General features: G+C 43.7%; 1 protein-coding gene across 1 annotated transcript in view; it reads right to left on the bottom strand.

The window, feature by feature from the left end:
• Nucleotides 1–25,447, bottom strand: part of kaznb (kazrin, periplakin interacting protein b) — a 55,971-nt gene extending 30,524 nt beyond the window's left edge. Inside the window, 1 exon segment of the mRNA XM_071530342.1 lies at nt 25,240–25,447. Within this exon segment, the coding sequence (XP_071386443.1) occupies nt 25,240–25,432 (193 nt within the window). The 5' untranslated portion in view covers nt 25,433–25,447.
• Between the last annotated feature and the right edge of the window lie 647 nt (nt 25,448–26,094).

The following is a 26,094-nucleotide window of genomic DNA, read 5'->3' on the forward strand; positions in this document are numbered from 1 at the left end:
TAACCGAACACTAAAAGGCCTTGCTTGTTGAATTTGCCCTTCAAGCGATGTTATTGGAGGACAGTAAAACATTCTTGTGTCGATCGAGGCTTATGGTGTAAATTAAAATACAGCAGCTCAAACCCTCAGTGACAGATCCTGATGGGATTTTTTTTATGTTAATTGCTTGTTTTATGCACTTAGTAGAGTGATTAGTAGTAGAGTTAGTAGAGTGATTAGGGTTTTAGAAATTCAAGAAAGTATTACAACAAAAGAACTTAGGACTGTGGACAAAATCTTTAAAGGATAACTAAAGCTAGGACAAAAGAGAGTTCATGTTTTATGGGTAAAACGCCTTTGAAATAATTCTAAAATGTGAACCCCCCAAAAGAATTTAACCATTTTTCTGTGGAAAAATGGTACTCAGTAATTCTTCCCCTTCGGGAAGACAGTAAGTATTGTGTTCAAATTTCTATTATTTCCTCTCATGCATTTAAATTGACACGGCATAATGTGAGAAGAATATGAAACACTATCTAAATGGAATTTCACAGCAATGCCTCTCAGTGAATAAATTAACAAAGCTAAATGATTCCATGCCTTTGAGTTTCTAACCTTTGGCACCAGACTGAGCCAGAAAACCGTGCCTGGGTACAAAAGACAATAGGACTGGGTTGGTTGAGATATTTGGTGTTTAAATGTTTTAAAAGGGAGACCGCTCATCCCTGACCCTTACCTTCACAGGCCCCATACAGTACTTTATCAGGCACAGACACATGGAGCTCATCCAAATCCCAGCCCAGGGAACGCTGACATGGCACTCTCTAAGAACTATGCAGCAGTTAGCCCCATTGATAGGTATCATTACCAGCCTTTGACACAGATGGCAATGATGAATTGAAAATAAATCGCCTTTGTGATGGGGCATGATGTGAAAGTGGGAAATGGTACCAAAAAAAAAAAAAAAAAGTATAAAACAAGACTAAAACAAAAAATTTGCTTGACAAATTGAAGGCTTCATAAACAGTGGCTGTAAATGTGTCAAATGATTATTTAATGGGAGCATGCACACATTTGAGGGAAAAGTTTGCTTCGTATTCAACACACTCTTCATCTCGATAAGAAAAGCAATAGACAGAGTTCTCCTCGGGGACAGATTGAAACTGAAACTATGTGCTATATATCGAAGGTCGACCTGTCACATCTCTATTATACAACCCAAACATGCAGCCAAAACACTGCAGCAAAATGCCATTCTTCTAACATTATGCCTTGCCTGGAGCTGAAAACGTACTGTCTATTAATCTGTGTTTATAATCGCAGGTGACATAGCGAATCAATAGTTCCAGCGCTCACAGAGCATTAGCTCTGAAAGGCTGCTCCAAGGCTGCTGTGATCCACAGCCTCTGGATGCTGTCAGTATGCTGCCGTTAAGAGCAGCGACAGCAGCCTGCCCGGAGGAAACATGCGCAAAAAAAAAGGCCCCTTCAGGGACACATCCATGACATGAATGAGGAGAAATTGCTTGAAGAAGATGAGTGTCCAGGGTTACCAATGTTACGGCTGGTGTTGCTCAGCTCAGCAGTCTGTGGGTTTGTTGCATTTCTCTCGCTCTAATGATGTCTGTGTGAAAGGACAAATGAGGGAAGAACTTGAGGTTGTTGAAAAAGAAACATGTAGGGAGGTGAAGGACCCTATGAGACATTGGTGAACCTTGGAAAATGATTCTTACGCTGTAAAATTCCCTATCACATTATAGAACTATGTCATTATACACTGATGAATTTTTGTCATAAGAGAATGGGGCGACATAAAGTATGGTATTGTGCTGTACTCTACTCTGACATGTGGACTGATGGGTGAGGTTTGTGTGCTGTATATAGGCAAGTAGTTTTTGTCAGCATTCACTGTGAGCAGCAGACACAGGCAGTTGTGAATGAATGTCTTTTGTATCACTAATTCACTATCACATCCGTGGCCCGTCACACCTGCTCAAAACAATATCAGCATGGTAGGGCTGAACCCTGTGATTAAACAAAGCACTGTCTTTATGCTGCAACCAAAACAGCTAAAGTACTCAAGAGAGCGGAAACTACCTCCATTTATTATTCATAACAATACCATCAGGAAAACAAGTCTATAATGATGTGACAAGGTGATTTGAGTTGATGGCAAATATTAAGTCAACTAGAGACCGGTCCAGTTAGGCATCATTCCACGTTGACTGGTACGATGATGGCCAGTGAATAATCACAGTGGAACTGACCTGCCAAACTGAGGAGGGAAGGGGGTAGAGCTTAACGATAAGCAATCTGGGGGGAGCGATAAAAAAAATCTGATCATCCTCAACACTGGCTACCTTATAGATGTAGGACAATCCATCAAGCATTTGTAGCCATTATTACTGTAGCTGAACCAGTGAAAAATCTGGAATCCATTATGGCCTAGATGATGAATGTTTCCCTGTGATGGGTGGGATTATCTACTGTCAGTCGTACACTAGATAATCCAACACAGCCTCTTTGAAGAGGACTATCATGAACTTGAGGTTCGGCTGCATTAGCCAGTGACTGACATGGGCATGGTGGAAGGTGGAAAACACATTCAATACTTTTTTCCTTTGTATGGACAACTAGGTTTGGTGTTGAGACAGTAATGCCAGCAGGGAGACCAGAGAGATGTGCACAGAGAGAGACCTTTTTATATTAGCATAACACAAACATAATGCAAAGAACATTGCACTACTGTGTTGCCATGTGAAAATCAGATTGACCTTTATATAAGTGAAAGGGAATGAATTAAAGAAGCAGTAGATGAATTATAATTATAATGGATTATATGTAATCCCTAAAGTGTCATAAAAACTGCAATTGCCTTTTATGACTCACTGAATGGCAAATAGTGAAGTCCAGCGGACATAAAAAATGTACATATATGCATGTGCATTGAACATTGAATACGAACACAAAACACACAGACTCTTTCTCTTTCTCTCTTACACACACACGCACACGCACACCCACACACACGCACACGCACACGCACACGCACACACTGTGGCTCATCTGGTTACTGTGGGTCACAGCTGGGCTGGTCCCTCATCACCATGACCCAAAGGCTTTGCCGGACCGGGAAAGCAAGATGAGGGCGGATTTAAAGTGAAGATTAAGCAGGAAAATCTGCCTGGAAGAAATCCAGCACTGACACAACTAAAAAATTCCTCCAGCTCCTTGTGCCAAGGACTTTCCTGCACATGGTAAAAGCTGTGATGATGGCAGCATCAGGAGTGGCTTGGCTCTTTAATATTCTCAAAGTGTGTAGGGACATTTGGAAAATGTGAGATGTTTTGCTGACCTCTGTCCCCTAGGCCTGCGAATTGATTAGAGTCCTTGTCACGCATGCCAGTCCTGCCACGCCCATCCCAGCTGCCTCTAAACCCCACCGCTTCCATAAGGGACCCCTCCTCTCTGGACAGCTGGATTGGGACAGAAAACTGACCGGACATCATCTGCCCTGAGCAGAAAGGACCCGGCCAGAGAGAGGGACAGACAGGCAGACAGACAGACAGACAGACAGACAGACAGACAGACAGACAGAGAGGGAGTGAGCTGGAGTTTCTTGGTTGCAAAGTGTTGGGAGGACTTAGCTATGCTTCTGAAACTAGCACACATAGCATAGCTACAGCCTACCTTGGCTAAACAAGATCACTCACACCTTGCGCGAGAAGTGATTCTTGGGAACGTATTTCACACTACTCTTAACATCCAGAAGTGAATTAATGGTTGGTTAGTGAGGAAAAGAAGCATTCGCTAGGAAAGGAGGATAACCGCTACAAAAACAACACTATAATGAATGACTGAAGGGCACCAGTGAGACAGCTGAGCTGCTTCCTCCAGGAGAAACGGCCGCTACTCAGCAAGCTGAATAATACAACATAGTAACACAGCCCTTGGAGTCAGTGGTGGGTGTAACACAAAGAGAGCAGAGATTTTCTATTGGAGCTGCTACAATAGTTATAATAGTGTGTGAAGCATAGTTTGAAGTGCTGACCAAGTGAGCAGCTGGGTAAAGGTGTGAATAATAGAACTAAGACTGGCATGCTCACCGGGCCTCGACAAGCCAGCTACTGATGGTAGGATGGGAATCACCCACGCAGGAACCAGCACTGTCAGCTCTACAGCCAGCACAGCCTCTTCAAACAGAATCAAATATCACCAGCAACGTACAACAACTCAATACAGCAAAGCTTAGCTCATACCTGGCGACTACATCTCAGCAGGGGCGGAAATAACACTCAAACCAGATGGCAATATGCTTTATTGATTTTAAAAGATGCTATTGTACTGTAAGGTGTCTTATAGAGTTTGTTCTTATCAATAGCGCTTGCCTGCCTGACAGTCGTCATCACTGTCTATTACAGTTGCTAATTGCAGGATAAAAGCAGGGAGAAAACACAAGCCACGCTGTGCCGCTGGTCCTCCATGGCACTTCTTATGGCATTTTACCTAGCGTCAGGCACGATAAGACAAAAGCCACTTACTATAAATGCTCCTCTGCTCTCAGGGAACCAACAACACCAGTCTGTCGAGCTGTTAGTCAAAATTTGTTGCAGTGATTCTCAAACTGGGGATCGGAACCCCTCAGGCAGGATATGTGAAAAAAATTCTAACATTCAAATTTACTACCAGGTTTGCAATCTTTGTGACAGATGTCCTTTTCTTGTGAAATAATGAATTTAATTTTCAAGCAGATAAACAAACAAAACAACAAACAAAACAACAAACAAATAAAATCTCACCATCTTGCACCATCAAAGCTCACCATCCTACATGTTTCTACCAGCAACAGGGGGTCATGAATACACATATCTTTGTCCTTGGGGGTCATGCTGCTGGTTTACTGAATGGAGCGCTGCATTTTGAGTGAGTGACAGAGGCTGAGTGTGAGATCCATATCAACGTGTCAGAGTGAAGGCTGGGACACGACATGCCTCCAGGCTCTCGCCGGTCCACTACCTAGTCCTAATGGGCTGCTGTGTCTGATACACAGAGGTAAATGAGTGCAACATATATCCAGGATCAATACTCAATGCACAGAGTGACTACATCATCTCGGTTTACCAATTGCATCAGTGTATTTTGGCAGCTCAGGGTGTGGGAAGGGCTGAGAGTCGTATGCTGTTGCTGTCAATCAGTGTAGTATTGGTGGTGAGGCTCATTGCAATGAGTGGGACCTGGTCAGAGCAGGAAAGAGGCCAGAGAAACACAGAGATTAATGCAGGAGCCTTCACACCCAGTGCGATCCCACTGGTCATTACTCATGTTGCTGTGCTAGAATTATGTGATAAGCTTTGATAGGAAAGGGACGTATGAGTGTGAAATACAATACAAATAGTAAAGTCATTCTCTTATCCTTGGAGGGAGAAATATATCAAACAGAATTATATCCCTCTGGTAAGGTGATAAATTACCCATTGTGGTGGTGAGTTTTACAGTAATGGTGAAAAATTCAGCAAATGAAAAATGACCCAGTTAAGCTATCCAAATCATGACTTCTGCTCGCAGCTAGTGTTACAATATAGTTGCTAAAGCCTTTAAGGTCATTGCCTTCTTCTCGCAAGACTTTACGGTTCTATAAGAGCCTGAATCAGCTCTTCGCTCAGCAGTATGCACAGCTCAGAATGACTAATGTCTCGGAGCGGGCCCATTCTCCAGAAGGGAGTTGACCACTTGCTCCACTCTTCCACATCATGGAGCGGAGTGTTTCGGCGGAGTTTAGCATCCACACAGTGTCTCACCACCCTCTCTGTCAGAGCTGTAGCCTAACTCTACAAGAGGCTGTAATTAGTGGGATGGCAGTGGCAGTGCTAATTAGCATCTCAGCTAGGTTTTAGAGACTTGGGCTGTCAAGACCCTCGATTACACACAGTACTTCATGCACACATACACACACATACACACACACACACCACAGACTGGGTTGCTCAGCTCGTTACTGTACACATCTCCCACATGCCAATTACTGCAAATTTCCATGCCTGCTATTAACATTCGGTTATTTATAATGATGACCTCGACGTGGGAACACTGTCTCTTTAGTCAAGGTTGTGGAGCTTGTTTAGGATGGATGCAATTTGCAGATCCAGTATAGGTCACTTGTGAGAGATTAAAATGTGAAAATCGAAATAATTCCATGTGAAACCTTTATGTCCGAGTTGCAAGTAGTCTTGTGTGATGAAGCTATGTCTGAATGGAAGTCAACAACAACTTCCTTAGCAGCTGCCAGGACAACAGCCTGATGCAAGCTGCTGTTGAAGATTTCTATTCCAAAACACTATAAATCCACCCCAAAAAAACATCACTTGAATTTCATTATTCAATATCTCTAAAATATGGAGAATATGGTTTGCAAGAATGTCATCAGTTTCTCAACCAAGGATTTAAGATATTATACTTTAAAAAGTCATAATAATTTTGTGCTATCAATAATCTTATGAGTATGAGTCTAGCTTACTTCAGAATTAAACTCCTCAACTGCGTAGAAGTAAAGGGAAAAAAACATGCTTAGGAGTTCTGCAATATTACACATGGTGTTTCATCATTACCCTGATGTCATACACAGTGGTATGTCAGTTTATAAAAGGTTATTCTCCTCATCCTCACTCCCCAGACGTACGCATGATTGCTTTCCTATAATCCTGCTGTACGCTGTAATGCATAGGCAGAAGGGTAAGTAGGCAACAGTCCAAAAAGCGCCTCCACCTGTCCGGGAAGCTGACCTTTGTGTGATATATCGAAAGTGCAGACAATAGCCCACTGGCTTAGTGGCCTGCTGAGTGATTGATCTCATCTCATTATAGGAGTTGAGAGTGCTGAGGGTGAAGCAGGCTCTCTCTGCGTGCCAGTGTATACACTCTTTAGCAGCCCAGCCTTTCCTATGGCACACACATCGCCATGGTGCAGCGTCTCCACTTACAACAGCCTCTCTTCTCCCTCACTGCCCTCTCTCCCTGCACTCCCCTTCATCCATCAACCTCTCCTCCAAGTTTTAAAACCCCAGCATCCCTCAACTCATCTACTTCTCTTTCTCACAGGATTTTTTTCCCCCCTGATTATTAGGATTCCTCTCCTGTCCCCGTACTGTAACTTCTGCAGTGTCAGATTCTCTCTCTCTCTCTCTGTTTCTCTCTCCCTCTTTAATGCCCTCCCCACCCCATCTCTCCCCGGTTGGTTCTGCGTCACTGATCACCATTCCTTCGATCTGCTGAGGCTTCCTCCCAGGAGAGTAACTGCAGTAATAAGAGCAGAGAGGCTCTGAGATGCATACTGCTGGCGCCCTGCAGGGCAGCCCGTAATGGAGAACCATGAAGTCAGGAACACTTAAATATACCCGAACAGCACAGTGGGAAAGTGAGAAAGTCTAAGGGAAAAGGAAGAATCTGAACATCACCTTTCAACGCTATAGCACCACAAAGATTTAACGCAACATTCGTCACAAGCATTGCACCAGCATTTTTGCTCAATCCCACCGCTGCAGAATATCCACCATGGTTCTGCAGAGTCTCTGGGTTCCTGAGAATATGTTGTCGTCAGAATAGAAACATGGAAACAACAGGGTTTTCTGTTCCTATGTCTCCCTGAAGCAGTCCACTCTCAAGGGACGGGGTTGGGTTGACTGGAGACCTTCAGCGGTTCACTCTTCCTCCACAGCGTTGTCTGGTTAATTAACAGGCAGTCAGCTCTTATTCTTGAGGCATCGTTTTGTTTCCTATTCGAAGCAGATTTCTGTAGGCAGACCTCCCAAGACACTTCTGAGCATCTGGCCCACCTCATATAAAGACCATTTTTCACTTTGAAGAGCCCAAGGAAGCTGCTATTTCAACACTAGAGATCAATTTACCATAAAAGTTACTGAGAGAGATATGTCTGGGGAAAAGTATGCTTACTCTTGTGTGGAGCGGAAGACTCCTTTAGAATTCACAGACAGGAAAATGTGTCTGAACTGCCTTAAGGAAGAGCATAACTCATAATATCTAACTGAAATCAGAAATGTGATTTTATGCGTCAGTGCTGCCTCTGTCTCATGACCAGTCAATTGTATTTTTCTCAAACTGTCATGATTATGTTGCTGCAGTCTAAACCTAATGGAACATATTTAAGATAAGTATTACTAATGCAGCCGACCAGTTATCTTCAAATCCCGTAATATGTTGGGGAAAAGTTATTTTATGTCACACTCGTCAGACTTAATTCAGAATGAATAATTACCATCAGAGGTTGTTTTACCATTAGATTCTGATGTCACTTTATCCAATCTCACTTTAATATAAACACTGTCTTGTAACCAAAACAAATACTGCAGGCTTTTTCTCAGAGTGAACAACTAGCAAAAAGGTCCCATATTCTACACTTTCCAGTGTTTAATTTTATGTATTGAGGTCCATTAAAAACTGTTTGTGTGGTGTCATGTACCAAAAACACTCTCAATTCATTTTTACACGTTGATTTTCCAGCATTTCTCTGAGCCTTACCAAGAGCAGGCTGTTTTTGTTGCTGTGCTTTTACAGCTCATTAATATTAATGACCCATGTTCTGATTGGCTAACCGTTTCAAGAGTGAAATGTGAGACACCACAGTGCCGGCAGCTAAAGGTAGGGAAAATTCTCTGGTAAAAAAACAATGGCAACCGCTCAACTACTTTGAAAAATAAACTTTGTTAGCCTATTTTTTCTTACAAAAATGATAATGAGCGAACCTTTGTGACGCCACAAAGTTACGGAAGTTCAAACAGTTCGTTTAGAGGCTCGCTTTTCTAATATGGATGGTGTGGATTTAGTTGGCAACCGTGCGATTTGATACTTGGTACTGTAATTGAATGCTTAGATAGCACATCCAACTTCTTTATAATCAAAGAGGCAAGGGAAATCCTGTTTTCCACGATATGAGACCTTTAAAAATGAGCAACTGGTAGGAACTTCACTTCCACTGTTGCTCCTTAGAATACCGTCCTACCAGGGTTGCTAAGTAACAGTTGCATGGGCAACTTTAGGCTTAAACTTTAATCCTCTCTCTAAAGAAAATGTTAAAGAATGACAGAGAAAGTGGAGCCTCTGAATAATACAGCATGACTGATGAGTAGGGAAGCCAACAAACGATTGATGTGAGGTATTAAAAGCCAGAACTCTCAGAAGTCCTGTTCAAAAACCTCACGGTCACCACACACATCTCCCAACTCTCATTAAACTATACAATCAGACTCGGCTCTTCATCGTTACCTTGATCACAAAACTGAAGCTTTCACAACTCCCCCCCCCCCCCCCAGAACTTTAACTTTAACAAGGATGGTGAAAAAAAAAATGCAATTCAACATCCATGTTACAGAATACCAATTTAATTTTTCAATGGATACCACTGTAGTTCAGTTCTGTAGTATCCAACCTTGATACAGCTATTGATATTGATTGCCATAAATTGAGTTTGCCACAATTCCTATAGTAGTAGTAGTAGTCATAATTATAATAACTTTATTTATATAGTACTTTTTTAAAACAGAGTTTACAAAGTGCTTTAACAGTTAAATAAGGGCAGGCATCATAAAATAAAGTAGGCACCACAAGATAAAAAGGTAAATATAGAGGGTAAAAACAATACAGCAGCAGGATAATAGGATAAAAGACATCACATAAAAACAAATCTTATCAAAGATAAGTTTTAAGAAATGATTTAAAAACATAATACTGATTCTGCCTGAGCTTCTCAGGCAGGTCGTTCCAACACCTAGGTCCTCTGAAATAACCAAACCGGTCGGTGGTTGTCCTTTCCTAATTTAACCAGCTTTCATCTGCATACCTGATCCTGGCCTAGAAATGTCAGACCAGCCGGCTGCCTTTAGATCAACGGGATTGGAGGAAAATAGGCTAATTTAGTGCTTTAGAATGTCAGAGAATGGCAAAGCCACCAAATGAGAATAAAAGACACCGTTTTAGCAAGATGATTATTCTGTGCAACAGCATGATAGAACTGACGGATATTTAAATGGTTCATACAGTATAAATTAAGCCAATTGCTGGATTGGATCAGGATTCTATTACAGGAGATACCCTTCATCTTTATATAAAAGGTGTTGAATCCACAGTGAAAAGAGGTAAAAAAGAAAATGCGGCATCAAAGAGACTCCTCATTCATTTAGTCAGACTGGTGTTTCAGTACCCCGAGCAGAACTGCATGAGTCATACTCATCCACTTCCTGTTTCTATCATGTGTCTGTGGCCCCCTGTGACACAAACTTAATTAATCTGAAATGTACAACCCAATCATGTGCATTCGCGCATGCACACACGCACACACACACACACTGAGTACACACACACAAACAAGCACAAAGAGTACACACACACACACACACACACAGGCGTAACTTTCTCTGAGAATGAAACAGAGGCCTTCGCTATCAGATGTCCACATATTGCTGATCACAAGGTTAAATGATAGCATGGTATGTGCATATCCACGCATATCGTATTACAAGACTAAAAATGCAGCCTCATAAATCAAAAGTTACTGCACTGCAGATGAACGACACTTGCAGAGGTCAGAGGTGGATAAGCCTTGATAGCAGCTGGTGCAACCTGCATATTGAGCATCGCAGCACTGCTGTCCATTCATTTCTGACCCTGGTACGAAAACAGGAGTGTATTGCTGCTTTACCTCCATTCATCTCCCTGCCATCCAGCTCCCATGGAATACAGCTGGGCCGCAGCATCCTCTCAGCCCTCCACACAAAGGAAAAATCCATTTCTGTCCTTCACCCTTTCTCTTTCACTCTTTACTCTTCTCGCTGTTGCTGTAGCATCCGCTTACAGCCCCGGTGATCCCAGATGAGGGATGGGATGCAGATTACCATACGAATCTCTCCACTCCCTCCCATCATTTTCCATCCCCCACCCACTCTCATTATCATCCTGGGACCAGCTTACCCTGTCCCACCCTTCGCTGGCTTTGCCCACCCCTACTGGTCTGGCCCAATCCCCCTATAGCTCCCCACAACCCCCATCCAGGGGTCAAAGTACAGTATGGCAGATGGGACAGTCCTGTATAGGCCAAAGACACACACCGCTGGCTCACAGCCTGTCCTAAGCCGGGACCTTCACCCTGCAGTTAATCAGACAGCTGAAATAGACTGTATTAGAAAGCTAATACCTGATGGTGACACAGAGACATATGTAAGGCCCGAGACAATCTTGGTGTAATCCTTTCATATCAGTGGCATTAAAGGATTGTATCCACTCCACTTGTAACATACAGTGTGGCAGCAGCAGTGTCTTCTATTCCTCTAATACCAAGAGGCACACTTGAATGTGATGATAAGACTCTCTTGGAATCACGGTAAGCATTTTAACAACCACTTCAGACTCCCGTCCTGCGAGCCTCTCAGCCAGTATCTCACACCCTTACTGGAAAAATCTAATGACATCATCATGCTGCATCTTAACCGGCACTGTACAACTGCAGAAATCAGACAAATTAACATATCTGTGTGTGCCAACACACTGTTCACAGAGATATATTTGTGTATATATAATACAGGTATAAATACATAGGTCTAAATCTCTACTGATGGGTGACATTTGAGCGTACTGTTAAGGTTAGCGGTGGGTCAGGCCTGGTTTCTGGATGTGCACACGGTTTCTAAACAAACAGACATGGATCTAAACATTAAGGCTACAGGTCTCTAGCTATCCACTCAGCCAACCACATAGCCAAGGTGTCTGTCAGAGACATGAGGAAAGACAGGAGCGGCGTATGGAGGAGAGAACCAATTAGTTCTCTCTCCACGCCCCGTCACCTGACAGTCTACTCATCCGCAGCCTGATGGAGGAGCCTCTCCAGCCTGCTCATTCAAACCAATTAAGGTCTGGAGGTATATTACCACACACTCATTACCTGTCCTTCACAATGGAGCTGCAGCGCGCTGTTGCTCTCACATTTCAGCTTACTGGTCTGTTGAAAGACTCAAACCTTTACCCTTTATATCATTCTGTCTGCATCTTGTCTTTCTAGTTTTTAGGGGTCCAAGCACCGCAGGTGCTGGAACCCTATTGTTTTGTAAGGATTATATCTGCCGTTTCTTCTTCTTGCCCTAAAAGTATCTGGATCTCAGAAAGCGTAAGAGCTACAGCAACCAAAACTTGGCAGATAGTTCCAAAGTCTCAGCCGCTACTCAGTCTACGAAATCCACATCAATTGGCCTCATGGTGGCGCTATAACAAGCAACTTTACATTTTGGTCTATAACTTCTGAACCGCAAGTCGTAAAGAGAAAATTCTTGTGTCCGTAGATTCTTTGAGGGTGCTGAGTCCAACTCTTACATTACTTTCAATGTCTGCCATATTGGATTTTCCGCCATTTTGAATTGTTTCCAAATCATTTTTTTCGCGACTCCTCCTAGGCCTTCATCCGATTCACACGAAACTTGCTGTGGAGCACCTTAGGACCGTGCTCTTTCAAACCCAATGCATTGGCTTTTATCACCGATAAACTTTAACGAAACATGGCGTAACACGAAATTGGCCATAACTCCTTGATCATTCATCTAATCAAGCTAAAACTTGTAATGGATTTTGAGAAGTGTTGCTTGAGCATGTCCACAAAAGCATTTGGATTTCCATCACTAGTGGGCGCTACAAATGCGAAAAGTTTATATCTCATAATTGACTGAATGGATTTTTATTAAAGTTTGTACACATGTTCTAGGACTATGTCAAAGTCATGGTAATTGATTAATGGAGTGCACTAATACAGTTAAAATACTCTGTCTTTCAACGGCCTATAGGTTGGACAGTCTCGTAACTTGGCCCTACCTTTTTTGTGCTCCCTCCATGTCCTCCAGTGGACTCAGTAGCCTAATAGTTAATGCATGGGTCTGCCATGCAAAAGATTGTGGGTTCAAATCAAGTTTGTGATAACTAAGCGTAATGTCTTAAGTTTCTCACTTTTGGACAAATTACCATATTGTGCTTGGACCCCGTCCGTTGCCGCTTGCAGCTATATATATATATATATATTTTTTACTAGTGCTCATATGCCTCTCTTTCCCCAGTAGTACAGGAAATGTAGGCACTAGCCAAAAATATTTTCCCATCAAAAGGCACACAGCAAACAGCATATGTGCCTGTAAATGATTATAAATCAGTTGTGGACATGTTTGTTACAATTTATGTTATAGTCAAAAAAGACAGGCAAAATAAAAGAGTGGGCTACACATGAACTCATGAGACTTAGAAATATGGCAATGCATTCCAGCGTCTAATCAAATCAGTGCAGACACACCACATATACAAACATATACAAATGCACACACACACACACACACACACACACACACTGACGAAGCTTCTCGAAAATTGCCTCTCAAGGTTTCCCATTTCCATCGGCACACAGAACAATACAAAAGAGAACACTCAGATGTTGGGGTACAAGAACTGAACCCATGTCACATCCTTGTGGAATGTGTGTATGAACTCGCTTAAGCTGTCTAAACAATTTATCAGTGTAAGATGGATGACATATTTGGAACGATCCAGATTCCCACATTCCCTCTTGCAAAACACCCTACAAACCATGTAACCATAAACCTCTGTGAAATGAGCTGTAATTTCGGAGAGTGCACTTTGACTCAGCGCTGAGATGGTTGGAATTCCCCCCTTGATTGTACTGGAAGTGACGAGAACAAGCTTTAGGCAGAGACAGTCCAGTGCAGCAGCAGAAGTCGTCACTCTGAAGAATTGTCCCATTCACAGTTTTAAATTATTGATGCATTAACCTGTAAGAAGTATTTTAACGTTGCATGTGGTCCAGGTGGGGCTAGGTCTAACTACTCCATATACTTTTAGTTTAGGGTAGTTCTCTATCTCTATCAACTCTATCAATACAACAAATTTTATGAGCTTATTGTATGTTTTGCATGTAAAGCCTTATTCTGTAAAGTAACTAGTAACTACAGCCATCAGATGAATGTAGTGGCGTAAAAAAGTACAATATTTCCCTCTGAAATGTAGTGGAGTAAAAGTATAAAGTCTCACAAAATGGAAATACTCAAGTAAAGTGCCACTACCTCAAAACTGTACTTAAGTACAGTACTTGAGTAAATGTATTTAGTTACTTTCCACCGCTGCAGCAGGGAACAGCCTTTTCACATTTAAAGGGGAACTTTATGATCATTTCAGTTTAAGAAGAAGACTATGCATTACATATTGCTGTAGCTGCAGTTCTATGAACTGAAAGCAGCCCCAAATAAATGACTGTGCAGCTCTCTCGCTCCAGGTACCTGCATACCTTTTCATTTATTCATAACGGCAGCACAGTGTGTGCAGGTACTAAAACCATTTAAATCCTCACTGGGCTTGCGTTGACTTGTTGAAAGGTCACAAACACAGCTAATAAGGAAAAGTACATCGATTAACTGGAATTAGTGGTCACTTAAGCTTGACAATGAATACCAAGGCCTCTAATTCACTCAAGCTGCAGTAGCCAAAAGCAGAGAACCTACAGAGGATCTCGTTGGGCCCACACAGGTAAGATGTTTAGGTCTGCTTTTTCTGTTTATTTGGTCTGATTCAATTTCACTATCTTGCTCAACTATAAACTTAACACTGAAGTCATGAGATGTGAACCACCAGGGATTTCTAACACTGTTATACTCTCAAGAAAAGTGGCTCACATAATTTTTCTTGTTATAAAGTGTGAACTTGGCTTTCCCCTCTTGGGCATTGAAGGTGTATTTTTGACACCTGTGTGAGCTTGGTTCTCTTTCACTCTTGGTTAAGTCACATTTGTGAGAGCTACTCAGTTTTTCAATAGGGGGAATCCAGACAGTTATACGTGCGTCTATAGACTGGAGCTCATGTCAGAGCAAAGACAGCAGGAGATGAAAGTGTGAGAAAGAGAAAAAGAGAGACTCACACCGTTTGTATGGGTCCCCTTTACAGCTAATTGGCTAACAGCAGAGTGGCAGAAATGCACCACTTCTGCCACAAAGGACCTTGTCCCTTTCTCTCTCTCGCTCCCGCTCCAGAACAGCAGGTGTGTTTAACACACCTGTAAATTACTCCCACGGCCCTGCCAGCCTCTGCTCTCTGCCAGACCATCCCCTCTGCACTAATAACACCATAATGATGCCACTGTTAGCACAGTGCTGAAGCAGTGTGCTTTATGGACTGGCCTCAAAATCAATCCAGCAGCACACAGGGTCTATTAATGTAGTCGGGTCCGGGTCCGCTCTCTCCTCTCCTCCTCTCCTCTCCTCGTCACTTCCTCTCTTATCCAGCAATATTTATCCCCTTGTCTCTCCTCAGCTCTTTGCTCCAGGACTTCACGGAGCTATCATGGACAGTAAATTACACACACCCGACTCCTCTCATGGGGACCAGTCCTTTGACAATGGAGTAGACATTCTGTAGCCCCGTGGCACAGATTAACCTTATAAAGGGAAAGTAATAGAGCCTGTCTCAGCTGACACACAACAACAGCCACGGAGGAATTTATCATACTGCCAGTACAGGTAAGTTCTACTCAGAAAGACACACAGGTACGGCAGGTATCTTCTATCCCTCCAAAGCAGATGGATTCAATGGTACTGTGGAATGGAGCTGCGTAATTTGGTGAAATGGAACGCTTTAGAGTTTCAGTCTCATTAATGTCTCTGGTGCGCAGTTGGAAATAAGGAGAGTTTTCAGCGGGGATGGAACAGAGGCATACTTGGGGGTTTGGGAGCACATTCCAGGACAGAGAGAGTAGCTGAGTCTCTGGCCGTGGTTAATTAGGGGAGTTTGTGGGAAACCCTTCAGTTTGAAACCCCCCGAAAACCACACAACTCCAAGTAATGGTGGCCATGTTGAATGGAATTCATTGTTCAGTTGCCAGGGTGGAAGATTCCATCACTTGCGCCCAATCGTTGGAGCTGTCATCCCAACTACGAGAGGGCCAATGTGGCTCTCGCAGAGAGCGGGCCCCCGGAATAATAACCGACGACAGAGGAGAGAATAGAGGGAGGAGGGATTTGTAGGAGGACAGTCTCAGTTCAGGCACAAATGTTGGGTGTGGTCAGGCATGAATGAGGGCATATGACAATCTGTTTAAAATGGCAGACAGACTTGGCGTGTTGAGAGTACAGTGCAGAAATTAGAGTACTGGGTGTGCATGAAGTCAGAAAATATGATGTCATGAGTAGTTAAAAAAAGCAATGCAGCCTCAGATCTTGAAGCAGCGATAGCAGGGAGAAAGGTCGGAAAGCCAACAGGCATCAGTGCTTAAACTGTATTGGTCTGAATATACAGTATAATGCTTCGGGTCTGGTAATATGACGACAATGTTAGTGTCAAACAAAGTGCTATTTGTGAAGTCCATCTTTACTGCTGACACAACAAAGTTATTCTCAGATGACAATGACCATATTAATGATTGTTAAATAATAAATGAAACAGAATAGAAACTTTTGATCAAAACATCAAGTTTGAGAATAGCCATCAGATCATAAATTGAGATGCCAATTGAATCAATGAAGCAAATGCGTGAATCACTGCAGCGTGGAACCATAGAGATTAAATTGTTTTATCTCTACGCATGAAATTCAAATGACGCTGATTCAAAGGATGAGTCCAGCACAACAACAGCCTGCTAGGAATATTAACACGGCTTACTATTTTTTTTAGGTTTACCCTATCAGTCATAACAGGTACCAGAAACTGTAAAGCAAAAGAGACTGCTGATTGTTTAATTCTTATTTTTACTGCAATTTGCATAATTCACGATGCAAATGGCCCATGGTAATTTCATTGAGTAGCCCAGGAACAGTGTTATTTGCACAGGCTTTATAGTCCATTTACACATTGGTCTACAGTTCCCATTAGCCTAGATAGAAATTAAGTATGTAAGTAAGGCAATTACTAGATATAAAATAGATTAGCAGATTTGTTTTTGGTACTTTTTTTTTTTTGTCAAGTATGCAGATATATCCTATTTTTTTTAAAAAGAGCATTGGGTGAGATAAATCGATAAATATTGGGGCTGAACATGAGGTATGCAGTCAAAGATATTTCTCAGATTTGAGGTTGAAAATAGATGTTGGGGAAAAAAAAAACTATCTCTTTGATCATTGATCTGGCTGCCAGCTCTCTGTGAGAAACTCTGAGAGGCCTGGTAATATAGATGCCTCTTGGAAATGGTTCTTCTATAATAAAGATGCACAAACATGCCTCTAACAATACATGTAAGCTTGGCCTCCTGGGATATTGGTTGAACACATCTGGTTTGAGGAGAGATTCAGCTTATTACAAACAATAAAAAAAAATCACTGGAATGCATATACACAGCCTTCTCAAAAGAGACACTGTATGTGCATATATTTGTGTGTGTGTGTGTGTGTGTGTGTGTACACAGTCCACGCAGGATACAGTAATTGGTGACCTGATAAATATTTGTGTAAAACCTCCTCAGCAGGAGAAAACAGAGAGGCATGCTTTCAACACTAATGCCTTCAGGCTGCAGACCAAAAATAATTTAGTGATGGAACCCACTCACATGCTTGATGTCGAAATTTCAGGGGGGCCTGGGGAGTTGATAATGATGCATCAACAGAAACATCAAAATATCATTTTGTGTATTTTCAATGTTCTTTTCCAAGAGTTACAAAATGTTTCACATAAAAAGGAACATGATAAATAAATCAAGTCAGTAATACAGAAATATGCTAAAAGAAATTAAATAAAATGAAGACAATTAGGTAGAGTCAAGTTTATGAAAATGTGTTTTTAAGAGTGATTTAAATGAAGTTACTGTTTTTGCTAGACTTCACAACAAGTAACTTTATTCCAGACAGAACCAGATAAAGTTTAGTCAGATCCTTTCAAACTTTAATGGTGTGCCTTGTCAGGACTGAGTAATCTCATTTATGAAATCCATGTTCTCCCCAATGATGAATTTAAACATTGATTTGATTCATTTTGGAGTAATTGGAAACAGCCTGAGCGGTGGAGCTCGGTGGAATGCTACCAAAAGGTAAACAATGAGGTGTGTCGTGGTGTGAGCCATCTGTTGCAGTCTGGGAGGAGAAGTATGGAGCTGCAACATGGACAATCAACCATGACTGCCCACCAGGATGTCATCGGCAGACGTGTGTAATTCTGACAGAGTTTTATGTGATGACATGAAGGCTGCAGCGCGAATCAGCACACATTTAAGCCGATGCCTCGACTTGACATGTGTGAGTAACTCCGGCTTTGGTAAATTGATGTCAGTGGAGGATCTGTGTGAAAGTTTGAGCAGTCCGCCTGCATATCTTGAGACATGACTCAGGCTTCAGGCCATAGTTCAAGTTAATTGTAGACCGAATGATGTGCGTGTGTCTGTGCGCGAGTGTCTATCTGTTTGTCTGTCTAAAAGTCGACAACATTCGCCCTGATGTTCACGATGTCTTCAGCCCATCAATCTTGAGAGGCCTGCGTGAGCCAGATGAGTTGGAAAAGCGGTGAAGTGTTCTGCTTATCCTCCGCTCTGTTGGAATGTCACGCTTTGTGTCTTCTGGATACAGGGGGGGCTCTGCACTTCCTCAAAACTCATTTTCCTTCATGCCTAGTCCTTTCTCTTCTGAGAATGGATTTAAACTGCAGCCAAGGCAACAATATGTACCAGCAGCAAAAAAAAAAAAAGTCTCCGCTGCCAAAGCAATGAGGCATTTTAATAGGATGAGCTGAGACTGTTGTGAAGGCAACCAGGCTTCCTCTCTCTCTCTGTCTCTCTCTCAGTGTCTCTCTCTGTCTGTCTCTCTCTCTCCGTCTCTTTCTGAGAGTAACAATTGTTTGAAGTTTGGACTCAACAGAGATTTGGATGATTTAAGGTGAAAACTCAGGGATAGATGTGTGGAGCTGAGGCACGGGGGAGACGAGGGAGTTGGATTCTTAAAGTCAGATCATTATCTGGGCTTCCTGTTGCGAGGCGGGTACCACTGCACCCAGGCAGTGGCCTTGCAACACCCCACTAGGGAGGAGTACACTAAGCACACTGTCAAAACTCATGTCTTATCCCGGAGCAGATATGCAGTGATTCCTGTTCACACATGGGAAGGGTATGTGTCATTAATGGGGACACGTCCTCCTATCCGTCTCATCTCATGAGTGTTTGTTAAGTCAGGCTCGGGCTAAGACACCTGTGTTATCGCCAGCTGTCAGACCTCAGGCATAGCTTTGTCCCAGTCCACTGTGTCTTTGACTATCTGAAACATGCAGTATCATAGCAGAATCAAGGAAACCCTTGGCAGTGAGCTAGATTACTTGCAATTTGCCCCATCCTGCTGGACAGCCTGATCCTCTCCAGATACACATGCTGAAGATGACACATCCTATAGGTCTATAAAATACAACCAGGAAGTGGTATTTCACTCACCCCCATACTGACATATGGGGGTGATAGACACCAGATTCCCAGTGAAGACATGGAGAGGACACAAAGGATGCTTATAGTCTCATTTCCTGTATGAAAGTCATTTTTTTGCTGGTGAAAAAAGGAAATGCACAGTTGCTGCTTGAGGGGCCCATGTGAAGGAAATGGGGGAGAAAAGTCCTGTAAGACGGAGCGAAAACGGCAAGGAATCTCCTCATCAGTCACCCCCCCCCCCCCCCCCCTCCCCCCTCTTAACCCAAGCCATGCCCTAGACCCAGCAAGTCAGAATTAATTGCCATCATCATCAAAAATCATTTGGGAAATTTAGAATGTTATAAGCTAGTGGGAAGGAAACAGTTAAACATCCTCTTTGGCTTTCATGAATCTAATTAGCATACCAAGACATATCAGCCTCACTGATATGAATATTATCATCACAGAGAGCAAGTGTTATAATGGAAAGCAATTAAAAGGTTAATGTCACGGTTAAAGTACTCCCTCAGTTCTCCTTGAATTGGCTTTCACCGACTTGCTCCGTGAAGTTTAATTCAGTTAAAGGTAAGCTAGAGAATTTAAGTGTAGAATAATGTCTGTTCGTGATGTACCCCGTCTCAGAGCTGGCATCTCGCTTGCCGTTCGCCTTTTTCTGGTTCTGCTCCACTGCCTGTCCGCCTGTATACCTGCCTGGCTGTTGGCTCGTTCTCTCTTAGGTGGCAGTTCATGTCAGCGGCTGCATGGCGATGGCGCCAGGGCCATCTGGTACCCGGCTGAAGGACCGCCATCCCCAGCTGGCGTCCCTCTCCTCTGCCATAAGACCTAAGACACGCTGAGGTCAGCCATCATCTGTCAACTCTGACCCTGAACCGATGCTTCGACATGAAATCAACAGCATGCCACAATGACCTCCTGGTGAACCACGAACTTGGAAAGATTTGGGAGTGATTGAAACAATGCAGCCCGGCTCCCCCCTGCCCCTGTATGGACATGAAAGTGGACATGCGCCCAGCTCCTCCCTGCACCCCGGGCAGCCAAACTGAGGAGTGGAAACTCTCTCACAAGTCAAAGTCCATGGGGCTACTGTTCCCACTGACAGTCTACGTGGCTCTGTCAGTTCATTACTGGGCCTGCATTCCATTACAAATCATAACAAATAACCACAGTCATAATTTATTTAAAGCCATTACCAACCACTGTAGAGCAAAGGTTGCCAATGTGCCAGTAAGTACCTCTAAATCATGTTCAGCTGTGCAGATACACTGAAAGATGAAGTTGGACAAATAAAGATATATTATTGAACTCTTCAGTTTGTATCAAATCTAATAATATATCCAATATAATGATTTCATTTTCTGTAATAATCTACATCTAATCTCATCTGTGTTCCAGGAAAGTAATGCAATAAAATGCCTTTGCATAAATTACCAATTTATGAAATGTTGCGTAAGAGAGCTGAAGGCCATTAGTTTTCCATCATATTAGAGGACAATGAGTGCTGTAGCTCTGACTATAAGATCAGTGTCTCTGTCTATGGCAACATCACTGGAGTCTACATCTTCTCCTCAAGTGAGAGCACACACACACACACACACACACGCACACACACACACACACACACACACACACACACACTCCTGGTGCCTCTATTTTCATCTAGTATTGGAACCCCAGGAGTCCCTGCTATGCGATGATTAGCTCTTTCGCTGGAGGAAGTCTAGTGAGGAAGAGAGGGAGAGAGAGAGAGAGAGAGAGAGAGAGAGAGAGAATAATGGTCGGGGAGTGAGGGGCTGCCTCTCACTGGCTATTGTTTGGACACAGTTCCTCTCACGCTGCATTGACCACAGACAGGGCGTGGCTGGGGGAGGCCAGGCAGGGAATATGGGGAGGGGGGAGGGGGGCAGGGGGGGGATTGGGGTGGTGGATACAGGGGAGGGTTAAAGCACATTGCATACTTTCTCTGCATGTGGACAGTGAACAGGAAGGCGGGTGGTCCCTGGAGAGCAAGAGGGAGAGAGAGTGGGTGGGATTTTACCCCTGTAGTTTGGTGCTCCGTTCCCAGCCCTGCTCATGTGCATGAAGTAATGAGAGACCCGGGGCCTCCGACAAACTCAGGCCAGATGGGGAGAGGATTCTTCCCCACAATTACACTGCAGCAGTGAGAGCAGTGTTGCCGGCTTCAGCGTCTCCTCTATGGGGAAAATATAATCAGCCATTCTTTCAGGAGAATACTTAATCAACAGTGTTTTACAGCACGCTGTACAGTGCCGTTTTGAGGATGTCTTTAAAGATTGCAGCTGTATCATCCTCTATTCCTGAATACAGCCCAGTATCCTGCCATGTCTCAATTGTAGCAATAATGGTACTAACCTTGAGCCCCTTATTTTACCTTGACTGTAACAGACTCAGACACTGTGACAGGTGAAAAATGGGCAATACATATACAACCCATCTGACACTCAACATGAAGGGAGAACGATTTTCGCTGTGTCTGAAGCAGCCAGGAGTTACTCACACTTCCCTTGCTGTATGAGTAACTAACGACTGCTTTATGATGGTGTTTTAGAAAGGTTTATGGAGTAGTATTGGCAGATTCCCATGAGTCTGTGATGAGTACTTTCTCAGGGACTGCAGGGCACTGATCAACCACGAGTATAAATAATGTAATAGGCTTACCTCACATTGATTTTAAGGGGACAAAATGTTTTCATACTGCAACTGAATCTCTTCCCTCAGATGACGTGGATATTTTACACCCAATCTTTTTTTTTTTCTCTCTCCAGCCAGATGGACATTAGGCATGACAGCAATGTAGTCGATTTGACGCTGAAACATCAGCACCGTTTAGGAATGTTAAACAGAGCCTGGACATCAATGTGATAGATTAAGAGTAGGAACCAATAATAAAGGGTTGTCATCACCCTGGCGATGAATACATTAGTGTCAACAGCTTGAATAAAAGGAGGAAGGTCATTTGTAACAGTCAGCCCTAGACCTTGCCTTTGACTCTGCTGTACTGTAGATACGTAGATAAGACATATAATACAAATCTCTTTTAAACAGGGATATGCACACAGACGTAATGCACAAAAACAAACTTGATTTTAATGCAAAATGATACTGAAGCTAATCCTGAATATTGAGACTGAAAGTTTGGGGGTGATGGCCTGCAAGACGTGGTTTATTCTCATATTCCTTGTCATTGGTTCAATAAGAAGGTCTGATTCCAAGGGCAATTGGAACAGTAGACTCCTATATAGTATAATTTTATAGCCTTGTTGGACATCTGTCAGTGATGTTACTGAAGTTCCATGGGGAGGTGAAACAGTACAATTCTGGCATTTTGGCTCAGTATAATATATTTAGGGGGAGCCAGGTCATGCATACTAACAAACCTTGTCTGCGCAGCAGCTTTGATCCAGCCGTGGGCAGAGCCAACAAATAGACTAACAAACAGCCTGGCCTGGAGAGGGATACACACCTAAAGAACGCTTAATCTCCCTAAGCCACTGGACGCTGACGCTGGCTCATCACACACTAAACTGCCTAACCCGAGAGATCTCGCAGAGGAATCATCTTAAACTTCATGTTAAAAAAAAACATCCTTAAGCTAAGTGGTTGGTGGAGTCCTCTTAAAGCTTAGGTATAAGCTCATCACTCTTTGCGCAGGCAACGTGAGGGTTCGCCTGTGTTAGTTTGCCAGTTTGGGCTATGAAGTAAGAGGGGAGGTGGAGGCCTCTGTCTGACTCTGCTTGGTCTGATCAGCCCCTCATAACTGCAGTCACCTGACTGTTGGCCTCGCCTCTGGGAACAGGAAGTATGACATCACTGCCCTGACATTCTGGAATGTGGGAATGTCAGGCTGCCTGTTAACACTGCAGGAACGAAGAGCGAGAGAGAGAGAGAGAGAGAGAGAGAGAGAGAGAGAGAGAGAGAGAGAGAGAAAGTTACAGAGAGAGAGAGAGAGGGAGAGAAAGAGAGAGAGAGAGGGACAGAGAGAGAGAGAGAAAGTTACAGAGAGAGAGAGGAACAGAGAGAGAGAGAGAGAGAGAGAGAGAAAGAGAGAGAGAGAGAGAGACAGAGAGCGAGAGAAAGAGAGAGAGACAGAGAGAGAGAGAGAGACAGAGAGAGAGAGAAAGAGAGAGAGGGCAAACTGCACACAACAAGTGGCTCACTGCAGCCCAGTTCTTCCATTCCTGATAAATGTACACTAACACTGGGGATGCTAACACACGTACTATACCTCAATCACCTCTTCAAACACTGGAGCTACTTCACCAGTTGTGCAGGCCAAGGACTGTCAGCCTATAGCTCAAAGACTCCAAGATACATTTTCACATGGACCAGTCCTAAGCCCTGAGGGCCAGCAGCAGATAAGAGAAATCACCTGCTGCTGACCTCCATATGCCTAACACAGGGAGCCTTTTAATGGACACTGACACCAAGCTGCTCAGTAGGGCATAATCTCCATACCCCCAGGCTTCTAAACTACCAGTCAAACAGAGAGCACAAACACCCTGAGGCCACAGACCTGCAACATGGGGTCTTTCTTCACAGCTCAGCAAGCTAGACCCCCTTTACATGGAGGTGTGTCAAGGAAAGACTGATCTACCATTTCATCCAGCTGTATTCTACCGAAGACTTGAACGTCATGACTAATTGATTGGTGAATAATCTGAAATAATTTGACTGTAAAAAGTGGTATCTGGTGTCTAGTTCATTCGTCAGGGGAAGTGACATAGGCAAACAAGATCAGTACTCAGCCCACCATTGTTGTTCCAATCAGAGCAAAACAAAACTCCTCATTAATGACTCCAAGATGTCAGCTACATAAAAATAGCTTCACAGACTCTTTGGTAAAGGAGTTTAATTAGACACAGCCCATCATCTTGCACAAACACAAAACAAACATAAAATGGCTGCTACAAAGATGTAGATTGCAAAGCAACGCCATTAGGCCTGCAACAATTAAATATAAAACATTTATAATTAATGGCGTTTATTAGCCACAGCACTACAGGATATTAGAAAGCACATGATTCCTGACATGAAACCAGAACTCAAGACTTTAACAAATTATATGAAAAATTAATTGGAGCCCGCACACTGAAATGCGAGCCCACAAAGCTGTTATAATAAACGGTGTGTTTCAGAGTGCGGGGACTATTTCATTTTTCATGTCGCTCTCGAGCCAAGCACCTGGTATCAAGCGATGTGCACATTCTGTTACTGTTAACAAATTATTTGAGCTAATGAGCCACAATGAGCAGTGCCTTCAAAACTTCTGTTTTGAGCTCATTCCACATTCACCACATCTCTCTGCCAGCCAGGAGAAGGTGCCATGGTGTCGCCAGCTCCCGTCAGAGATGTTGGTGCATGGCTCCTGGGCCTGAAACAGACTGAGACTCCTTGCCAGAGCCGGGGAGAGCGGAGAGACGGAGCCAGAGCCAGAGGGAGTGCAGCCTCAGAGGAGCCCAGCTGCTGCCTGGGAAACCAAACCCGGACCGGCTCTGGCCCACGCTCTCTAACCCTAACCCCTCCCTCCTAATAACAACACACTCTCTGTCTCTCTCTCTTCTCTTTCCTTCCATTCTCCCCCTCCACAGTCATTCTGGTGTTGAGTTTGGGGAAAATAAGTCCGCGGAGGGACGGTGGAATGATATTAGTCACTCCACTACACATTCCCTGAATACTTCCCACTGCTGATGTCAAAACACTCACACATGTTCGTGTTCTCACTCTCACATATGCACTCACACCCGTTTAGAGAGACTGGGGACATGATGTGCACACACACACACACACATACACATGCACGTGCTGTGACACTCACCCCGGTAGTGGAGGCTGTCATCGTGGTGGTTGTGCTGGTGGTGGTTCTCCAAGGCGGGGGGGCTGCTGGCGCCCAGCTCTGCCAGTCTGCGGCTGGTGGCAGAGAGCTCAGAGCGGAGGTTGGTCACTTCCTGACTGGCAGACTGGATGGCCCCATCAATCCTGTGTGCCAGCTGTTTGTTGTCTTCCATCATTTTAAGGATTTTTCCCTGAGGACCAAATCCACACAGAGCAGCATGGTGTCAAGTGGAGCATTAGGGGGACGAAGCTAAGACCCTTTCCTCCTCCTTTCCCCCTCTTCTCCTCCTCCTCCTCCTGCTCCTCTTCTCTCACAGTTTACTTCATACATAAAAAAAAAAAAAAGCCAAGCCGCTGGTCCCTCTTCTCCTCTCCGCTTCTCAGTACAGAGATGGTGTCTACCTGTTACTGCATAAAGAATGATGTCTGTGTGGCCAACCACTACACAGTCAGAGAGAGCATGTGTGTGTGCGGAAGGGCAAAGAAGAAAGAGAGTGAGCGCGGGAGAAAGAGACAGAGAGAGAGCGCAAGAGAGGGAGAGAGAGCAGAAGAAAAAAAAAAAGACAGAGGGAAAAAGAGATGCAGCCCAGCAGGCGGAGGAGAAAGTGAGTGCTCCTGCCGAGGAGAATGTGCTGTGAGCAGCTGCTCTCAGAGAGGACCCAGCACACACAGAGATGACATGCACCCTTTTAAATGGACTGTACCATGTGCTGGAGGACCAGGGGAGAGGGGGGATGGAGTTAGAGTGAGCGGCTCTCCTGGAACTCTGTAACGACAGAGTGCATTGTGTATCCCACACCCTATGGAGACTGTAATGAGTTAGCGATCCTGCCTGTAA

The sequence above is a fragment of the Centroberyx affinis genome, unplaced genomic scaffold (genome assembly GCF_046629955.1).
Source record: "Centroberyx affinis isolate AG114_WGS23_722 - 3 ecotype Tasmania unplaced genomic scaffold, CSIRO-AGI_Caff_v1 ptg001915l_1, whole genome shotgun sequence".
Classification (NCBI taxonomy): domain Eukaryota; kingdom Metazoa; phylum Chordata; class Actinopteri; order Beryciformes; family Berycidae; genus Centroberyx; species Centroberyx affinis.